The 20,457-nt window shown below is 41.6% G+C and overlaps 1 protein-coding gene across 1 annotated transcript in view; it reads right to left on the bottom strand.

Moving 5' to 3' along the window:
- Positions 1 to 20,457, bottom strand: part of ntn1b (netrin 1b) — a 49,535-nt gene that overhangs the window by 11,230 nt on the left and 17,848 nt on the right. The window contains exons 3-5 of the mRNA XM_085270414.1: positions 8,934 to 9,122; positions 1,735 to 1,884; positions 582 to 635 (exon numbers count right to left, since the gene is read on the bottom strand). Coding sequence (XP_085126540.1) covers positions 582 to 635; positions 1,735 to 1,884; positions 8,934 to 9,122 — 393 coding nt within the window. The remainder of the gene's footprint in view (positions 1 to 581; positions 636 to 1,734; positions 1,885 to 8,933; positions 9,123 to 20,457) is intronic.

Genomic DNA, 20,457 nt, shown 5'->3' with positions numbered 1-20,457 from the left:
TTAATATGCTGAAATTTATTTAAGCTGCTGTTGGTTATTTAAGAATAATTTGAAATAGGACAGAGCTTCCCCAAAAACTGCTGCACATACTAGCGTGGCACATGATCCAATGCCAGCAGCCTGACATGGAGATTCTTGTCAGAGCACATGAACAATAGGTTCAGGCAGAGCTTCACTGCTGGTACAGCCAGCCTTGATTGAAATACAAACTGGTGCAAATGAAGCATGTAATCAGATTAGGGCCGAAACCCCGGGGAGGCTGCTGGGCAGGCTGGGAATACGGGCAACAAGGCCACAGGGAGCACTGGCAAAATATCTGGAGTTTACATCAGCATCAGTCTGACCTCGCCGACGTGCGTTTAGCTGAGGAGCGTGGAAAGATGTGCGTGTGCTCAAAATGCACTTCTGATTTCACGCATGGAGGAACAGTTGGCTTAGTTAAAAAAAAATCCCACCCACGGTGATACATTAACATAGCTGAATTAATATAAATGAAAGGGCAACAGCAGCTTGAAAACAGAATATGTAGTAAAAAAAAATTATTATTTTAAAAACGACACAAAATCTCTTTGGTTACTCACCTGTCGGCTCCTCATAGCTGCTGTAAGTCGCTGTCGGAGATGCAGCTGGGATCTCTGTGACAAAGTAAGGAGCACAGTGAAGAGACAATTTTCTCTGCAGCCATATTGTTCTGTATATTGAATAACGATAATTCCAACTGTGAGAACATGAAGGAATTTCCAAGTGCCGTCGGACACGAAGCTGATTTTGACACACAGATGTACTGAAAAGATTTCCTATTAATGTCCTGCTCCCTCCTGACTCTGGTATGTTGTAGGTACAGTGAGCCAAGGCCGCTGGTCTCGTTAAACTCGGAGCTGGCAGCGATTTAGATATACACAAAAATTTAATATCATACTATTAAAACCAAAAGACATTATCTGAAAAAGTTACAAGAAACCAAATCCATTCTACTCTACTAGCTGAGTCTCTTCCAGCTTTTACACCACATTTGTAACTGCCCCAGCAAAATTAAAGAGATCCTGGTCCAGCTGGTTTGCACTTTGAAATTATCTTTGTGAATTCTGGCCAAACACTCTGATTCTTACTGTACAAACACCACTGCTCCACCTCCACACATGGGCTTTATCAGAAATGTCAACCCTGTTAGCACAGGGGACAATCATTAGGGTGTATACGTCCACCGTGGACGTTGCTGTTGTCTTATCTGTTCATACCAGCCACCTACGATGTCCCAAGCTAAAGCAGCTACTAGTGACCCATCTTTGCTTTTGTGAGACGTTGGTGTTTACTGCCAAGGGCCTGGAATCTGCCAGGGGTAGATACAGCCAATAAACATATCAGCCATCAATCCCTTGGATTCATTCCGGGGGATTTACTGCGAGTTAACGGCCTCGAAGGCAAACAAGGCCATATTAGTCAAGCTGTAATCGTCTGTTTATCCAGACTCAGGCTTAAACAGCCAAATATCTATCCAAAGTGATGGAACAAGGGGATAAAAATAACATGGGATGAGAGACAGAGAGCAATGGATTCATGGATAAAAAGGCACGGTCTGTCCTTTTCAGGTCCTCTCTGTGAGGCAACCTGGGTGTCACCACCTCCAATTAGAGGTGTAGGAGGTGATCTGGTTAAAGGTGTGCTTGTAGCAACATTTAAAATGAAAAAGAAACACAATATTTGATAAATGAAAGTGGTAGAAGTAGCCCTTACTGATACAGGGGGCTATGGGAGAGCGGCTCTGCTGGTAGCCCTTGGCACAGCGGTTGCAGGTGATCCCCGTCACGCCGTCCTTGCAGGGACACTGGCCTGTTGTCTGATTACACGTCTTCCCTGCTGCTCCAACTGGATGGCAATCGCATGCTAAAGAGGGAAGAAGAGCACCAAGCTAAACTGTACACAAGTAAACAACTTGCAAGTTAAAAAAGAAAAAGAAAGGAAACACGAGCGGTTAAAAGTAAAAAACAGATATCAGCTTACAAATGACTACAGCATGTCTCGGGCCTGTCCTCTGCTGACTCTACATATTCTATACAATAAAAAAGTCATCTTAGCACTAAAACCTAGTAAGAAATCATTCGCATTAGAGGAGGCTGTGTTTTGCTTCCAGACCATCACAGATGGGGAACTGGGCCCTGCACCAGCATAAAACCTCAATCAAATTACACTGCTTCCCTCCGCCCATTACGACCATAAGATTCTTCATTAGGTCTGCTTTGGAAGGCACGCAGAAGGGTAAATAACTTGATTAATTACAGTGTTTCACTTTCACCGCGCAGCACGACACCAAATGTTTGGCGTGTGCGCCTCGCGGATGTGTCTGTGCGTGAGGGCAGGGAGCTCCTCGCGAGTCGGCTTTGAGTCCTCTGCTTCGGTGCGATCAGACAGGCTGTGCGCTCTTCAGATTGAGTTTCCAATGTAAAGCCTTTTGGCAAAAGGGCTCCTTGCAAATACTGCCTGAATAATGTTTCCCAGTAATGGACGAGTGGAACGCACTTCAAAGTGTGTTTAAGCTTTTAGTTGGGAGGATCGCACGTTAAATGTGAGAAATTTGTTCTGTGTGTGTGTCACTGCCAAACTTTTACTATAAAGCCAGTGTTTGAAGTTGAAGCCCAACCTCCCTATTAGTCCTGCATGTGTACCAGCAGAGTCATTCGAAATTTGCTTGAAGTGGTCCAGTAGACGTTGCTTTTTACTTGGAATTTATGGAGCTTTATGAACATTAGGGGATGCTTATTAAATCTTTCTTTAAGAAAGCCTAACGTCTTTGTTTTTCTTCTGCCTCATTCGTATCATATAAAAGCTTCTGCCAGTTTGCTGAAATAAAACCAAATGGTGACATTTTTAGGGATCTACCTCTTTTCCCCTCCAAGAAATCAACACCAGTGTGTTTTTCACATAAATCCAAGGGATGGTCGTTTAACGGAAACCATAGCTGCAATAAAATGATCATCACATAAGCTAACGATAAAAATTAACAATGCGATGGAGAGATGTTTTGTTTCAGTCGAAACATTTCAACCAGCTTAGTTTTCTTTTGACTGCTACTGTATGTTTGCATGTATATACTGCAAAATATCAGTTCATACAAATAAAATTTCAAGCTAGTATGGGAACAAAGCTAAACTGTAACTTCTGGTTTCTGCTCCACAAGTAATTAAACCTCATTTCAAAATCCTATTGACTTTATGACAACACTGATTAAAATCCAGGCTTGGAAGAGGTCTTTTGTCAACAAATGCTGTGAGACTTGCTTCATATGTCTGGATAAAGGCTGTAATCAAAGACTCAAACAATCCAACTTCGTTATTTATTCAATAATTCAGGTTTTTGCAGGAGTTAATTAACAAAATTTCCCATGAGCAACAGACCACAGGGAGTTAAATGTCACTTTGACAAAAGAGTTCATGAGCAGGTTGTGGCTTTGCTTCAGATACTAATAACAGCAGGATGGAGACAAGCATGTTGTCGTTTTCAGGGCGCAGAGAGTAAAGCCAACAACTAAAAGATATTGAAATATGACTTTGGAGGAGAGCTTTGGTGAATTTTATGGATATAACTTAAGATCCAGGGCAAGCAATAGAAGCAAGTATCTGGATGATGACTTTAAAATTAAAGTGGCTCTAATTTATTTTGCTGCAGTGTAAAAAAAAGAGAAAAAGCCTAATTTTTTCATGAGAGATTGTAATTTTATTATGGTGTTTAAGTGGATTAATGAATCTTCCACACACTAGGACAGAGTTGCTAATTGTAAGAGGAAACTCTCTTTAGCACATTTGAGTACACTCATGCTTTAAAGGTACTTACACAACATTATGACCAGGAGAAGTGAATAACACTGATTTTCACTTCATCCTGGCACCTGCGAACATTATGTACTCAAAGTTTATGTGTTAGAAGGAGGAAAATTGGGCAAATGTAAGAACTTGAGAGAGTTTGGCAAGGACCAAACTGTGATTGCTACATGAGTAGGTTAGATCATCTCCAAACCTGCAGCTCTTATGGGATGTTCTCGGTCTGCAGAGGTCAGTATCTTTGAAAGTGGTCCAAGGAAGGAACAGTGGTGAACCAGTGACTGGGTCATGGGCGGGCAAGGCTCTCTGATAGCATGAGAGTAGCAAAGGCTGACCTGTGTGGCCTGATCCAACAGATGAGCAACTGTAGCTCAAATTGGTGATTCTCATAGAAAGGCATCAGAATACATCACGGTTTGTTGTGTATGAGGCTGCATAGCTGCAGACAGGTCAGGGTGCCCACGCTGACCCCTCCCCACCACTGAACACACCAACAATTGACATATGAGCATCAGAACTGCAGCACTGAACAATGGAAGAAGGTAGCCTGGTCTGATGAATCACATTTTCTTTACATCACGTAAATGACTGGCTATGTAGAAACACCTGACACCTGCACGATGGGAAGAAGGTAAGCCAGCAGAGGCAGTGCAATACTTTATTTAATATTCTGCTGGAAAGCATTGGTCCTGCCATCCATGTGGATGTTACTTTGAGGCTTCAGCATTGTTGCAGGCCATGTACACCCTATCATGGAAACAGTACTTTCTGGTGGCTGTGGCCTCTTTCAGTAGGATAGTGGACCCTGCCACGAAGCAAAAATGGTTCAGGAATGATTTGAGGAGCACAACAAAAAGTTTGATGTTTCCTCCATTTGCGTTAAAGCCTGTTGTTAGTTTTGGAGAGTTTTAAGCTATTTCAGTATTTAAACAGAAGAATTTACCATCAGTACCTTTAAAGATGGCTGCACGAGGTGACGAATGACATCTTTAATAGTTCAAAGTAGAAATTGGGGTTCTTCCAAGTCTAGTTTACATCTCCTGTAGCTCGGTGGTGTCAGATTTGTCAATCATGCTGCTTACCTCTGTTGTTGTAGGTGAAGTAAGCCTCATTAGCTTAAGCTGGCTAGCAGTGCAGTTACTCATTGCTAATGAGGGTCTTTAAGTCTGCCACTAATATGAATGTCTTAATCTTGTAAAATTATTTCAGACTTCTATCAAAGAAAGAATTCAGCTAAAGATTCAGAGTGATCATTATAGATGTGCCTAAACTGCCTGCTAACAATAACACTAACGCTGAAAGCAAGTAAGCATATTTCCTAAATATTATTTTTCTGAATCATATTTATTTAAGTAGTTGTAGACTTGACTCGAAACTCTTTAAGGTTTCCAAATCAATATTTGATCTAAAACTGTGTAAGCGGAAGGATAGGCTAGACTGTATATTAACCACTGGAAAACTACAGTACTATTGCCCTCATAACAGGTGTTAAATACCGGAAACATGACTTAATTTCATGAATGGTTACTGAATGGTTTAGGAGGGAAGGGGGGGTACGATGCAGTGAACCATGTACCAGTTCCATCTCTCTGGACTCACCGTGCCTAGTTAAATACTTCTAGGCTGCCAACCGTAGGAGGTAATTCGAGAAAAAACAAACTGTTAGGGGCGGGCGGCGTGCGCTGTGGTTCTCCATGAGCCACGTTTACACTGCGCTTGATGAGGGGTGAAGTTGTTAATCTGGGAAATAAAGCATGAGGCATTCCATGTAGCTATTGGAAAAGTAGGCACAGTATAAGGAAGAGCCTGTTTTTTTTCCCACTAAACCTCCAAGCAAATTATTGGGAGGAATGTTTTTTGTTGAGATGTGAAGTATTTTGGGGGGTGGAGGGGGAGCAGGCGGGCGCAGGAACGGAGAATGAAAGCAGACTTCCTCCTGGCTGTGTTGGCGCTGCGCTGTATTTCCTGTCCAACAACAGCAGAGTGGGATGGTTGGCTGAATTGAACAATAAATATAGCGGTTTTTAACTGATGTCACATCACCGTGTTTTTGTCACCTGAGGAGTAAGGCAGCAATCAGGCTGTTTGGGTTTGATTCCAGAGCAATGAGCAGCACACGTGAAGGGGATGGGAAGAAGGGCTTCAAGTGTTCAGGTTACAGTACAGCTGTTTGTAAAGACTTTGGAAAGATGTATGGGTGTTGCTTCACCATTAGGCGCAGTGAGAACCTCTGTTAAAATAACCTGCTCTTAGCTCTGACCCCCTGAACTGAACAACTCCCCAAATATAGCCTGAGAAAATGTTTATGCTGCGCAGATGATCTATCAGGCTTCAGTTCGCCTCATGCAGCAAGCTCTGTTTGAGGGTGTCTCTGATATAAAACGCCTCTATAAAACGCATTTGTGGGCTCGGCTTCTCGTGCATTCGCTTTCCTTTCATGCGAGCTGGAGAAGTCTGAGTGAATTAGGACAGGAAGCTGTTGTGGCATGCAGTAGGAAATATCACGTTGCTGTTCCGGTGTTTTGATAGCCAGCGGTGTACCAAGGATAGGGGCACCAGAGGATAGGCATTTCAAGACTTTGTCACCAGCCAATCAGAGCTCAGCGGTGGATGTGGCTGAAGACCACACTATGAGCATCTATCCAGAGTTTCTCATTTGTCATTAGTGTGTGGGAAGAGGTTGGAGATTAAATGCACAGAGGCAGGGTGAAATATTGTTTAAACAAAGCATGCTGAGGCACTGCTGTAAAGTTAGTAAAAAATTACATTATTTGTTATCCAGACTTTCCATCCAAAAGGCAAACTTTAGCCCGACTGATTACAGAAATAAAGAACAATGGTCCATGCACTCTTACTGTACATATCTCACACAGGACTGTTTGTGCATCTGTTGAGTATTTTGCTAGTGCATGTGACTGAGTGACAGCAGTTTGTTTGCTCAGGGCCTCTGAGCCAGTCTTTACTCCCAGAGGAGCTGCAAGACAGAAGGAGCTCAGCTTTTGTCCCCCACGCACATTAATCCTCTGCAGCTCGACGTATGTGCTCACACCTGTGTGCGCGTGTTGTTTTTCCTTTCTCCCCGTCCACATGCGTACGTGCATTGGAAGTATGAATGGAAGAGAGGGACGATTAGCGAGCTGTTTTCACCGCTCCACTCAGTGGATCAGCTCGCACCTTTGCTTTGTTATGTTTGTCTTGTCAGGGATTCACTGAGAACCTCAAATATCTGGGGAGCTGCAGGGGTCCTTTCATCGACACCAAGACAGGTGTGTGCTTTACTCGAAACTTTTCAACGAATTCTTGTCATACCTGAGCATGGTGAAGAGTGAGTGTATAAACTATTACAAAGAGCCTGGTTTTGGAGGTTACAGTTTCTATAAAAACTACATCTTTCCTTTTTTTTGTGATTTTTGTAGGCATTTTTTTGTAGTATTTCTTGGCCAAATTTGTATTACTTAACTTAAGTTTCATTTATTTTTTTGGTAGCATCTCTTTTAAAGGGCTGGGATTTCTGGATCCAAACATAGACTGTATATAAAAGATAGTCGCATACCCAGACATTGGTGGTGTGGGCATGTGGTGGTTTTTTCACACTTTTTTTGGAGCCAGAAATACCAATAGTCAATAACAATATGATTCTGGGTCATACCTAATAAAAGTCTATTTTGGAGGGTTATCTGGGGAATCCTCACTGGCTAACAACTTGCAATTTCGCAGTGAGATCTGACACACACTGGCTTCAAAAAACCACGTCAGAAACACCCACCTCAACGTTTCAAAACAGGACTTCACAAACCAGTTGGTGACTTCTTGTAGCTGCTTTCATCTTATGCCAACGGGATACTGAACACTGACTCGATGGATGTTTTTTTTAGACAACTTAGATCAGCGGTCCCCAACCTTTTTTGCGCCATGGACCGGTTTATGCCCGACATTATTTTCACGGACCGGCCTTTAAGGCAGCGGTCCCCAACCCCCGGGCCTCGGACCGGTACCAGTCCGTGAGTCGTATAGTACCGGGCCGCGAGAGTTGAGGCTCAGGTGTGAAATGTATGGTTTTTATCGGTTTTCAGCGTTACTTTGTTATCATTTTTATCGTTAACTCGGTTTTCCTGGGTCTTTTCACGTGTGTTATGAATAAATCTTCTGTTTTTCGGTACCGGTACTAGTTTTATTTTGTTGTATTTATCCGCGACACCTTAAAGGCCGGTCCGTGAAAATAATGTCGGGCATAAACCGGTCCGTGGTGCAAAAAAGGTTGGGGACCGCTGCTTTAAGGTGTCGCGGATAAATACAACAAAATAAAACTAGTACCGGTACCGAAAAACAGAAGATTTATTCATAACACACGTGAAAAGACCCAGGAAAACCGAGTTAACGATAAAAATGATAACAAAATAACGCTGAAAACTGATAAAAACCCTGAAAACGATACATTTCACACCTGAGCCTCAACTCTCGCGGCCCGGTACTATACGACTCACGGACCGGTACCGGTCCGAGGCCCGGGGGTTGGGGACCGCTGACTTAGATAATGACATTCAGATAATGTTGGGCTTTTATAATCCAAAGCACACCAACGCCGAAAACATGCTCAAGAGGTCCAGGTCAGTGGTACAGGTGAGTTGAGGTGACACCTAGTGGACATCTCTTTTCAAGCAACCACACCTGAAAGCCCTCAATTTTTGGCTTTAAGCCTTTTTTTGTGCAGCTTACAAGATATGAGATTTTTAGATGTTGCTTACTCAAATCTGTTTCGCCGGCTCTGTAGTGTGGTGGTTTTAAACATTTGCCTAACAAGCGAAACATCCCCAGTTTCATCCCAGGCAGAGATACAAATCCCTTTGGGGATATGTGAGGAAGAGTATCCGGTGTAAAAATCTGCCAAATCAAACACATGGAGCTACCTGCTATGCCAAACCTCGTGATAAGGCAGCAGCCAAAAGTCGCTTACTCAAGTCTGTTTTAAACTGTTGTGTTTCTACTTGTATACATTGTACCAAGCACAGCATTTTTTTTCCTTTTGGAAGACACCTTCAACATGTGTCCAAAGGTTGGTCTTAGAGAAAGACTGAGGATCATTCATATTCCAAGAATTACACCATACCATCCTGTTACCTTTGCAAGCTCTGCGGTGAGAGATGGATTTGGTCATGTCCCTGTAGTAACCCTCCTTGCAGTAGTGACAGTGGCGTCCTGCTGTGTTGTGGCGACAGTTGAGACAGACTCCACCGCTTCTACGGCCGGACAGCTTGTACAGCTCCATGTTAAAACGACAGCGGCGGGCATGCAGATTGCAGTGGCAGGCTGAGTGCATAGAGAGAGAAAGAGAGAGGGAGACTTTCATCACTAATGCAGAAACTCCTACCTTGACATTTTGCAGCTGGGCTAAGCATAATAAGTTCATTACTTAGTTTATTGAATTTAAACAACCCTTTGTGGTAATGCCATTGAAAACCGTTCAGTTTTTCTGATTTTCATGTTTTCACTTTGGTTGCGTGGTTACACAGTCCCCTGTCGTTTGACACACTCTAAACCCGTGGACACGCAAAACCAAATGCGGTGTCATCAAGCTAGAAAACAACGCTGTTTTTCTTAGCTCCTGAAAAGGTGACGTTTTAGAAATATGAGCTTGTTATCTGACAGTGACGAACTAGGCACACAAGTTTAAAGACTTTCCAAATTGCAATTATGAGGCAGCCAAATTCAGTCTGAGAAAATGCACTTTCTTAAAAAACATCACAGAGTTCAATCTCCCAGTATGGGTTCGTCAGAGTAAGACGAGGTTATTGAAACAGATGGTGTGCTGTGGTCTGGATTGCAAATAATGAAGCCTCTAAAAGAAACGTCCTGGTTCAAGCTCTGTGTTGCTGGGCCACCTGCTTGTGAATTTAACCTCTGAACTCTGGTGATGTCTGGCAGGAAAACTTTCTTCCGCTCTCCCACGCATCTGAGAGACTTGTTAATATCGACCCCAAGATACATATTGCACTGATGCATTAAATAAAGAATTCATTTTTGAAATCATAGCTCGTGTGAATAAAAATGACATTGTATCTGTTTAATTTATCACACTTTTGTCACTGGTCACACAGTTCAATTCAATTAGCTATTAGATTATTAGCTATATATATAGCTCCGCCATCACGTGATGTCACATGCTGCTGTTTCTGATGTCACTTCCAAGAAAGGAAAAAAAAAAAAAAAAAAAAAAGATTATTAGCTATAACAAGAAGTGTATCAGAACAAGTATTATTAAACCAAGTACAAGTCACTGAAATGACAGTAATACTTGGTTTAAGCAATTAACAAGCTAGCTATATTGACCTGTGAGCTTGGCTCAAAACACACAAGTGACACAAAGTGTGTTTCCTCCAAGAGCCACTTGAGGCTGCTTCCAAATGTTGAGCAGAAAATTAAGCATGGGGAAAATAAGCATAGGCTAGTACAAGTGTACAGTGTTGATTTTGTATAAATACTTCATTAAATTCTATGAAAATTGTCATAACACTGAGGTATTTACGTCCTAACTTAGCTAACGTGCTAGAGCTAGCATTAACTAATACTGTTTACCTTTCTGGCTCTACCTCCTTGTCCAAAGTAAAAATAAAAAAACAAATAAAAATCAAAATGGCAAGTCAAAACTTTATAAGCATAGTCCATTAAATACATTAAGACGGACTTTTGCGAGATCGCAAAAGTCCGTCTTAATTTTTTATTCTCCCATGTCCCCTGCGGGGCTCCGTAAATACATGCTTTTGTGTCTAGGTCAATTTTTTTATGTAAATATGGAGCATCTGTAAAATGTTAGCTAGCTTCTGTTATCTCAAGTCTGTCTTTGTGATTTTCACAGTTATGTTTCTCAGAGGAACATCAACGAGGAAGATTAGTAAGAAAAAATTAGTAATACCCTTAATTACTATGGGTAGCCAGTTAACAGGGTGTGAACTGACTGAAGTGTGACCTTCTCTCCTGAAAGTATAGATAGATAGATAGATAGATAGATAGATAGATAGATAGATAGATAGATAGATAGATAGATAGATAGATAGATAGATAGATAGATAGATAGATAGATAGATAGATAGATAGATAGATAGATAGATAGATAGATTGATCAGAAACCCATTGTCAGGCTTTCCTGGTGAGGTAATCATCTTCTCTTCGCCCTTCACCGGACATTCAACCCATATTTGATAAATGAGCAGGATGAAGGCAAATGTGCTTGTTTTCTTTCTAAACCTCCGAGGGCCTGGCGTCCACATATGTGGACATCACATTTTGGGTTATCTAGACCACAATACAAAATTCTGCTCTACGAGGGCCTGATATCTACTTACGAGGATATTGTACTGCCACTGTTCTATTGCAATTTTAAACAAATGTCCTCATATGTGGATCTCAGGCCCTTGTAGAGTATCATCAGGTCCCAATCAGCACAAATAGCAAAGGGAAATTAAAAATGCATGCCATGAAAGAGTTCGGGTCATGGAAGGTTAAGGCAGTCGTCTTTATTTGTTTCACCAAAACGTCACCAGACTAAAGTTTCAGCATAATGTCGGCAGACAGTACATGATTGCTGTAATCTCTGTTTCAGTGTTAGTGCTGGTTTTTCACTTTGGCTTTACTGTATGCACGTCCCTTTTCATTCAGCCCATTTCTTACCGTTCCTTCGCAAACACTGGCTCATGTTTCTGCACATTTGCTTTTCATTTCTTGTTTTGGTGCAAATAACATCTTTAAGGAGTTGCATAATCTTTTCCATTGTTTCCACTAACAGCTCTCTTGCTGGGGCCACGCTTCCTTTCAATTAGCCAGGTACAACAGCTTGTTTTAACATATTTAGATTTGTGCAGGTATTTGTTTCAGACTCGCAGAACACAAAGTGATTCCACAATTCTTCCTCTACTTGGAAAATATATGTGATGAATTAACCTAATTTAATTAAACTTGTTTGATTCATGCGTCACACATTTCAAACTTTGTTTTGTGTCATATTTGTGCTCGCTCTATTTGCTACAAAGTGGTCCTTCAGGTGTTTTGATTCTATAATTTTTGCCAGGTCTTGTTGCATGCGTTGCCTTTTAAGCAAAAGTGAAACAAGACACTGCTTTGGGGGAACTTTAGTGTTTTTTGTGGCAGGGTAATTTTGCAAGTTATTTTATATATAAACACCCAGCACGCCCCTGCGGGCGGTTTATCCTTCAGGCTCGGGTCCTCTACCAGAGGCCTGGGAGCTTGAGGGTCCTGCGCAGTATCTTAGCTGTTCCCAGGACTGCGCTCTTCTGGATAGAGATCTCCGATGTTGTTCCCGGGATCTGCTGGAGCCACTCGCCTAGCTTGGGAGTCACCGCACCTAGTGCTCCGATTACCACGGGGACCACCGTTACCTTCACCCTCCACATCCTCTCGAGCTCTTCTCTGAGCCCTTGGTATTTCTCCAGCTTCTCGTTTTCCTTCTTCCTGATATTGCTGTCATTCGGAACCGCTACATCGATCACTACGGCCGTCTTCTTCTGTTTGTCTACCACCACTATGTCCGGTTGGTTAGCCACCACCATTTTGTCATATATATATATATATATATATATATATATATATATATATATATATATATATATATATATATATATATATACCATAATTTCATATTTGTTTTAATATTAAACACATTTAAATTCTCAACTGTTATCATCTTTGTGTTATATATATATAATTTATTTTTTCTTACTTTTTTATTTTTTTTGCCTCTGTCAGTCATGTACCATTTTTATGAGCAGCCCCCACAGTACCTCACATTTTGGTAATCTCTCCATCAGTGCGCTCTTCTTGCTGTTATTACAGGGAGATGCAGGCGATAAGACTGTCACATATGCTCCGTGTTCATCAGTGGTCTGAATCACGTACAAACGGATTCACACCTGCCATAAGAGACCGGAGCTGGCAGGTGGCTGGGATTCAAAAACACTGCTTTTGAATGGGAGGCCCAGAAGCGCGCGCACACACACACACACAGTAAAACACAGAGGTGTTTGGCAGCTGTCGCAGGCTTATCTCCCACACCTCCCTCCCCAAGACTGATCCAACACGCACTATGCCAGGCTTTGAAGAACCTCTCTCTCTCTCTCTCACACACACACACACACACACACACACACACACACACACACACACACACACACACACACAGGCTCCCTCCTCCCTTTCCCTCTTACTCTCTTTCTTATCCCAGATGTTATCTCCACTTAAGGGAAGTGTGAGGGAAAATGCAACAGGGCCTTTTCATGAATAGGTAACGGAATGCTCTTAGTTGTCTTTCTCCAAGAAGGCCAATGCTGGTATTGCACTTTTCATCTTTCCACATACTGTAACACTTAAGTCATCATTTAAAAACACACAATCACTTTTCAGACACAACAACATTTGACAAAAAAAGCAGGAAATACATCTTAATTTCATTCTTTTTTAAAAATTTGGTGTCAATGATCCTTAATATTTACTTCACATGGGAAAAAAAACTTCTATGTTTGCGAGAGCATCATGAAAAATAATAAGTGCTATCTCCTCAGCTGTCCCCAGGCTCTTCTAATGAGCTGTGTTATCTCATCCACACATCCCCACTCTGCTCACACTGCCACTGTAGTGGTTTTCCTGCAGTGACAATAGCTTGAGTGCTGATAATAAGCCATGTGCACAGTAGCAGGCTCCAAATGCCTCTCAATAAAATCTGTCACACATTTGCCAAATAACTGAGTTAGTGAAAAGCCCAGCCACAGGTAAATCTCGGCCAGTAACTCCAATAATTCCACTGTATGCTGCTGCCATCTAATACTAAAACTGGTGCAAAAGTTCTCAGTCGGGTGACTGCAGCTCATTAAAGAAGAACATTTAGCTAATTTGGTTAAATAAGCTATTTTATTAGGTCTAGCATACTGTATGCAATCAGAGAGACACACTGCAGGACAGAGCTTCATCTTCTATGAGTTTAGAAAGGAATGGTTACTGCAAAACAGCTGCTTGCTTTGATTGGACATCCAGAGTGGCAATGTGTCTTTTCTGGGTCTGCTTTCATTTGGTTTCAAGGGCCTACTTAGAGCTATGCTATTGCAATCTATTTATGTTCAAGTGCCATCTATCAGGGTTAGTAAGGAAGCGCTCCCGGTGGGTGTGCATATTGGATGAAAATTACGCATCCCACAGCTTGGTGGAGGCGGTTTTTCGTCCCGTCTACAAGGGGGGGGGGGGGGATTACACTTCAGAAACAATCAAATGTCTGTGCACGATGATCTCTAATGAAATTTTGTTACGGATGGTTTGAAAATGCGCCATGGCGGCAGCAGGAATTTACCAACCCTGTCAACAGGTGTCAGATGTCTAACCATACAACATGTATGAGAGGGTTGTGCGAGGGTTGTATTTTTTCTGTGTGTGTGTGTGTGTGTGTGTGTGTGTGTGTGTGTGTGTGTGTGTGTGTGTGTGTGTGTGTGTGTGTCGGCTGAAAAGAATGTGCCGCTTCTTCAGAGGTGGAGAAGGAACGAATTCCAGCGCAATTGTTGCTTATCCAGGAGCAATTATTCTCTCACTGTGTGTAATCCTGTACAGTCGCTGGTATGATGAGCGGGAGGCGTGCGCCAAATCAAACAGGGTTCATGTCTCATGGCGGTCTGTGATCTCAGGGAAAGACAGCACTTAGGCTGCAGATTACAGAGCCATATTTTCACGACAACAGTGGGTTTATTGATCTGGGCACACAGAGACACAAACGCGCACTTACTGCGAATGCGTCATGTGTACTTGATTCCAGTGCACAGAGCTTATACAATGCTTGCATAACACCTATGGCGCATATGTGGGTGATATTTCAGAAAAGTCGCAAGAGTTCATTCATATCCATGAAGTGCTTCTGTACTTTATGTGTATTATAAAAAGAAAAGTAACACTTAAATTGTATTAAATGACTTACACTATAATAAGTTAGCTTTCTCCCTCATTTCTACAGCTATGTCTCTGTAGTAGTGTAGTATCATTTAGTAGTAACACACAGAAAAGCGATACTTATATGTAAAGCTTTTTTAGGAGGTTCTCCAACACTTTTGATTCCTAGATGGAGCTCAAAAATACATTTACAGTTCCCCCAACATTTTATCATTTCAAAAAACATGTGCATAACTATTTTATGGCTTCGGCTATACAGTTACACCCTTCTTTACAGCTTATTGTTCTCAACTATAAAACTGTATTATAAAATATTTATAATAAAAAGTAGTCTTTTTGGAGGATTTCCATAGCGAATTTTATGCCAATGACATTTTACATACAGTATAGCAGAGTCATATTTTGACCATAAAGTTTTTCTTTTAATGTTATTTAATGCTGTATAGGCAAACACGTCCCCTGTGTGTGTGTGTGTGTGTGTGTGTGTGTGTGTGTGTGTGTGTGTGTGTGTGTGTGTGTGTGTGTGTGTGTGTGTGTGTGTGTATATATATATATATATATATATAGGCTATATATATTTTTTTTTTTAAATACTGTACAGAGCTGTAGCAGTGTAGTTTTAATAGATAAGGTGGTTCCCTAATCTGATGCTTAAAACTAGAAATCCACTTCTAATAACGCAACCAAGAGATTATCCTTAATTCTCTGGCAGTAGTCGTTGCTATTAAGGCTCATAAAGACGCCACGGAGTCGTTGATCACATCATGTTGCATAAAACGGATGGCAGAAAAGCAGATGATTGATGATGAACAGCCCTTAAATCTTTGTCATAAATACAGTGTTGCAGTTGCCACGGCCCCAGAATGGACTCGTTATTAAAGTCAGTGCTTGTGTCGCACAGAATTCCTGGACTTTCTTTAATAAAGCACGTTTTACTCGGTGATGCAAAGGCATAAAAATGATCCACGACCCCCCCACCCCCACCCGCAGCTGCCTCCAGGCTCGCTTCCACCAGACTCACGACACCAAACAATGAACGTTTCGATCACACGACGCTGCAGCAGCTGCGATTTTGATGAGGGCAAAGACAACAACAAAGGACTTCAACAACAAGGACTCCAGATGATGAATCCTTTTACAAGTTTCCGGAGCGCTTTTGATGATTTCAGAAAAAAATTTAAACACTGAACGAGAACCAAATGGATCTGCAAAGGGGAGATTTCAATCTCCCGCAGAATATGGATTTACGCATCGACCTCTGCCCCGTCACCTTGGTGTTATGTAAACAAACAAAGCATCAGAATAAGAAAATTATTTAAAGATTTCGTTTTTCTTTGATCAAGCCAAAAAGGAGATGGCATGAATGAGATAAACAACTGAGTCGGAACATGAGGAGTTGGTATTCGAGATGTGGTTTTAATGAGGCACATATTGGAGGTAGCAGGATGTTTGAAAAATGAGAAAGGGGCCTTCATTTTGCTGCATTTTATCACTCATATACTATTTATATTAAACAGAAAAGGAGAGACTCCACGTTCAGATATTCAATATCACAGGAGAGCCAGAGAGCCATTTCCTTATAGAGAGTACATGCTGTATTTTCTAGTGACAAGCATCCTTCTAGCAGCTTTCTTTATATTTTGCTAGGAAAATTGGAAAAGGGTTCAGTTAGTTATTGAAAGATGTGCAGAACACACATGGAAATACAATATATAATGCAAAAACTGTTTGTTTTGTTTTAAAAAGCGTGAAGGCCAATATTTGGTATGACCACCTTTATTCTTCAACACAGCCTGATGTCTCTTAGGCAGCTTTCTTAAGTAGTCTCCAGAAATAGTTCTCCAGGCTTATTGAAGGATATTCAAAGCTCTTCATTGGATGTTGGCTGTTCTTTCTGTTTCAGTAATGTTGAGGCCAATCCATCTCTGATTGTTCCATTGTCTGTTTTTCTATTCAGGTAGTTTTTTTTTCTGCACTAGCAGTGTGTTTGAGATCACTATCACTGTGAAAAATGAAGCTGTCCCTAATTAAATGCTTTCTACATGTTACTGCATGGTGGATCAAAAATCTGATGGTACTTTTCTGTGTTCGTGATTCCATACATTTTGACAAGATCTCTAACACCACTGGCTGAAATGCAGGGCCAAAACATAACATATCCTCCACCGTCTTTTACAGAAGGCTGTGGACACTCACTATTACACCTCTGTCCTCTGTACATATTATTTAAAGTTTGAACCAAACATTTTAAATGTGGATTCATCACTCCGCCAGACCTTTTGCTGCTGATGTTCAGTCCAGTTCTTGTGTAATTCAGCACACCTCAGCCTTTTCTCTGTTTCCCTTCCTCAATAATGGCATCTTCCACTCTTCCAGTGACACCATTTCTGACGAGGCTTCACTGGATGAACTGATTCTATGTATTTTCCAATGACACACTGCACACCATGCTGAGAGAAGCTTTTGATTAAAAGCTCTTTGGGAAAAACTTTGTTTATGCCAAAGTATTTCATGTCTGTCAAACTGTGGTGTCTTTGGCATATTTTTTATATTTAAAATGGGGAACAAAGAATGTGTGTTTTTGACAAGATACACTTCAAAATTGGTTCTTTGCTAAGTTGTTTGTTATGTGTAGACACAACGCTGGTTCAAAAATAAAAATAAAAATAATCCACTGAAAATGGTCCGGTAGAAGGACTGGGCTGAAAATGAGTCAAAAAGCAGTCAATGTCCAAAGAAGAACTTTGCAAAACCTTCAGAAAGCCTATTGTTCAAGACAATTTACAAGCAAGTCTGGCTTGTTGGACACAAATGCTAAAAAGAAATGAGGGATGGCTTGAGACTTTTTTTTGCAGTACTGTAGATCAAAACTATCCTCACAATTACAGTCCATATATTTTCCCAGGGACAAGAAACCAGAGCAACATGCACTTAACTACAGGATTTTAGAAACAGGATTTACTGCACTGTTTATCATACAATCACCAAGTGGCAAGTCAAGTTTGCAATTGCTTAAAAATCCACTTCCTTTAATAGTGAGTAGATGGTAGTTTGGGGGAAAGCAACAGAAATAAAAAAAACCCCACCAACTTAGCTTTTTTGTGAAATCAGTTTTTGTCTCAGTCTCGTGTCTCTGTGGCAGCGATGATGCTGCAAATTGTTATTTATAGAGCTCCAAGTCACAGTCATTTTATCTCAGGCCATTTTATATCGTGAGGTAAATAAAATCACTATGATCCTACAATTCCCTATGAGCAAGACCTCGGCAGCACTGGGAAGAAAAACAAATCCTTTTAAAATGAGATCTTCTGTGACCAGTTGGGGCGCAGCCAAACTGCAGCCGTGGGGCGTAATGTTTAAGGTGGACAAAACAGTTCTTTGACATATTTGTGGAAACTGTCAGAGCTACAAGCCTCTCACTGGGTATTTATCTTGACAATGTGATGAGCGCATCATAGCAAAGTGAAGCTTTTAAAATACAAGAAATCATTTGACCAGTTTTTAAACAATAGCGCTACATTTAGTGCGTGATCTTTTACTAAATAAGCATCTGAGAGAAGATTGTTGGAAAAAAACACAGATTCCCACTATGTGTGGTTCAATCCACACCTCTGTGTTCATCCACATTAAATAAAGGAGGAGGTCAAGCTCGTGTTAACGTTCTCTCCCTCTCAAGTCTTCGGCTTTGGCGACAGATAATAGCTGCACGGTCAAAACTCAGATATGCCACAATGTCCTCTTTGGTCCCCAGCTACTAAACTGCCTGTGTGGCCTTTGGGGCTGAATGATCACAGCTCATTTCAGTGCCAGCCCACGGAGATGTTCCACAAATCAGGTTAAATTCATGATCTTGGAGAAAGCACAATGCTGTGGCAGAAACATAAATAACAGTTAAATGTCTTCTTTTTGGTTCGTTTCATTTCTAGCCAGGCAGGATGTACATTAAAATACACACTGAGGCTACAGAGTGTCTGCTGGATTCTTGACTTGACTGTTTTCACATTCATTTTGTCCCCCCGACTCCACCGCGTTGCCAACCCACGTGGTCTACCCGCTCAGGGTGATTGGGTTTCAGCCATCAAGTGTCAACGCAAGATATGGATAAGGACCAGGAGTCAAGATTTGGGGCTAGGAATCTGTTGGCACTATCAGACTAGTTCAGGGACCAGGGTCCCTCACACACTAAGTATGGCTCATCGCAAACCTTGGCTTGGTGCTACCTATTAGGCATTCGTGACGGCAGTGCAAAGCTATCCACCTTGGGTTATTTGAATTTTTGGCTGAAAACAACTGCAACCACATCTTTTACACTTTCATAGAGAGCTAACATTACATCACATATTTTATGGTCTGTGACAGCAAAAGCAAAGCTGACAAGAACCATTACCTCTGTCCACTCCATATGAAGGCCAAAGGCTAACAGAACAGCTTAGCAGCATCTGCCTGCTTTTATGAGGGCAGATGCTATCAGGCTAATGATGCCATCACGGCTAATTTGGCAGCCACACATCTGCTCCTTGCTGGCAGGAGTTGCGACAGCTCCGCTACCATAACTGCAGACACAGAAACACAATGAGCCATCGCTCAGCTCACCTTTCACCTCCGATGAGCTGCCAGACAACACAAGGTTGCACTTTGTACCCGGGGACCAGATAAGAGATGAAAGGTATGAGTGGTGCTAATGAACTGAATTATCCTCACAATGAAAGACTGTCTAAAGCCATCCCTCTTTGCCACTTCGCCCAGGCCCGAGCATGTTTCTTCGTCTGTGTGAAAACGTGCGGCATTACTGTGTTTGCTTTTGGCCTCGGTGCAGATATCAATTGATGGGTTGTGTTTAAAAGAGAGACAGAGAAAAGAAATATGGGATTATGTGAAATAATCCCAGCTATTGGGTCTTAGTCTTTGTGCAGTTCTATCACACTTGAAAGTTGTTGTTCTCTCATATCTGTGTAATAAGAAAAACATATAGCTGCTCCAATCCAAAATCTAGAATAGATTAAATGACTTATATTTATATAAAACACATGAAAAGTAGATTTTTTTTTCACTACATGGAATTTAACAATGATTTTTTAATCTGTGCTTAAACTCTTGGCTCACATCAGCTTCGCTGAAAGACACCGAACACCTGTCAGCTCACAAAAAGGGAATTTCAGCAACTAAAGCTGGCCTCTGACCTAACAGGAATTTCCCTGTGGGTGTTAGGCATAATCAAGATTTTGGAAGCAAATTTTTTGCACAACACTCAAAGAGAAGGTGGCATGGCAAATGTTTCCCATGAAGCTTATGTGTATATTATTTTATATTTCGGAGTTCTAATAAGGTTGTCATTATACCACCAACCACTTTGTCTAATAGCAGAGTACCCCGCTGCTGATTATTGGTTGCAAAATGTGTGTAAACTCTCTGCCGACTGCATCTCTCAGTGTGGGAAGAAGTCTTTTCCCTGAGTTGCAGGTCCCGTCTCGCCGTGCAGCATGCGCTGATGTCATGGGAGGCGTTCCCCCTCCCTCTTTATGAGCACGGCTCTGTGATCTCTGGTGGAGATCAATTAGTTGAGCAATCAGCCCGCCCCTTGCTTTTGTGTGAGTAACTGCTCGTAAACCGTTTGGTTGCCTGGCGAACGGGGGAATGCACTGCCTCAACATAAACAGCCACCCAAAGTCAGCCTGGCCTCTCCTCCTCAGTGTAGTGCATGTCATTA

The sequence above is a fragment of the Mchenga conophoros genome, linkage group LG4 (genome assembly GCF_057382185.1).
Source record: "Mchenga conophoros isolate Kocher_MC1m ecotype Shallow Benthic linkage group LG4, M_conophoros_male_GT1.1, whole genome shotgun sequence".
Lineage (NCBI taxonomy): Eukaryota > Metazoa > Chordata > Actinopteri > Cichliformes > Cichlidae > Mchenga > Mchenga conophoros.
Note: the sequence above shows the minus strand (reverse complement) of the source record. Positions and strands in the feature narration are given on the sequence as shown.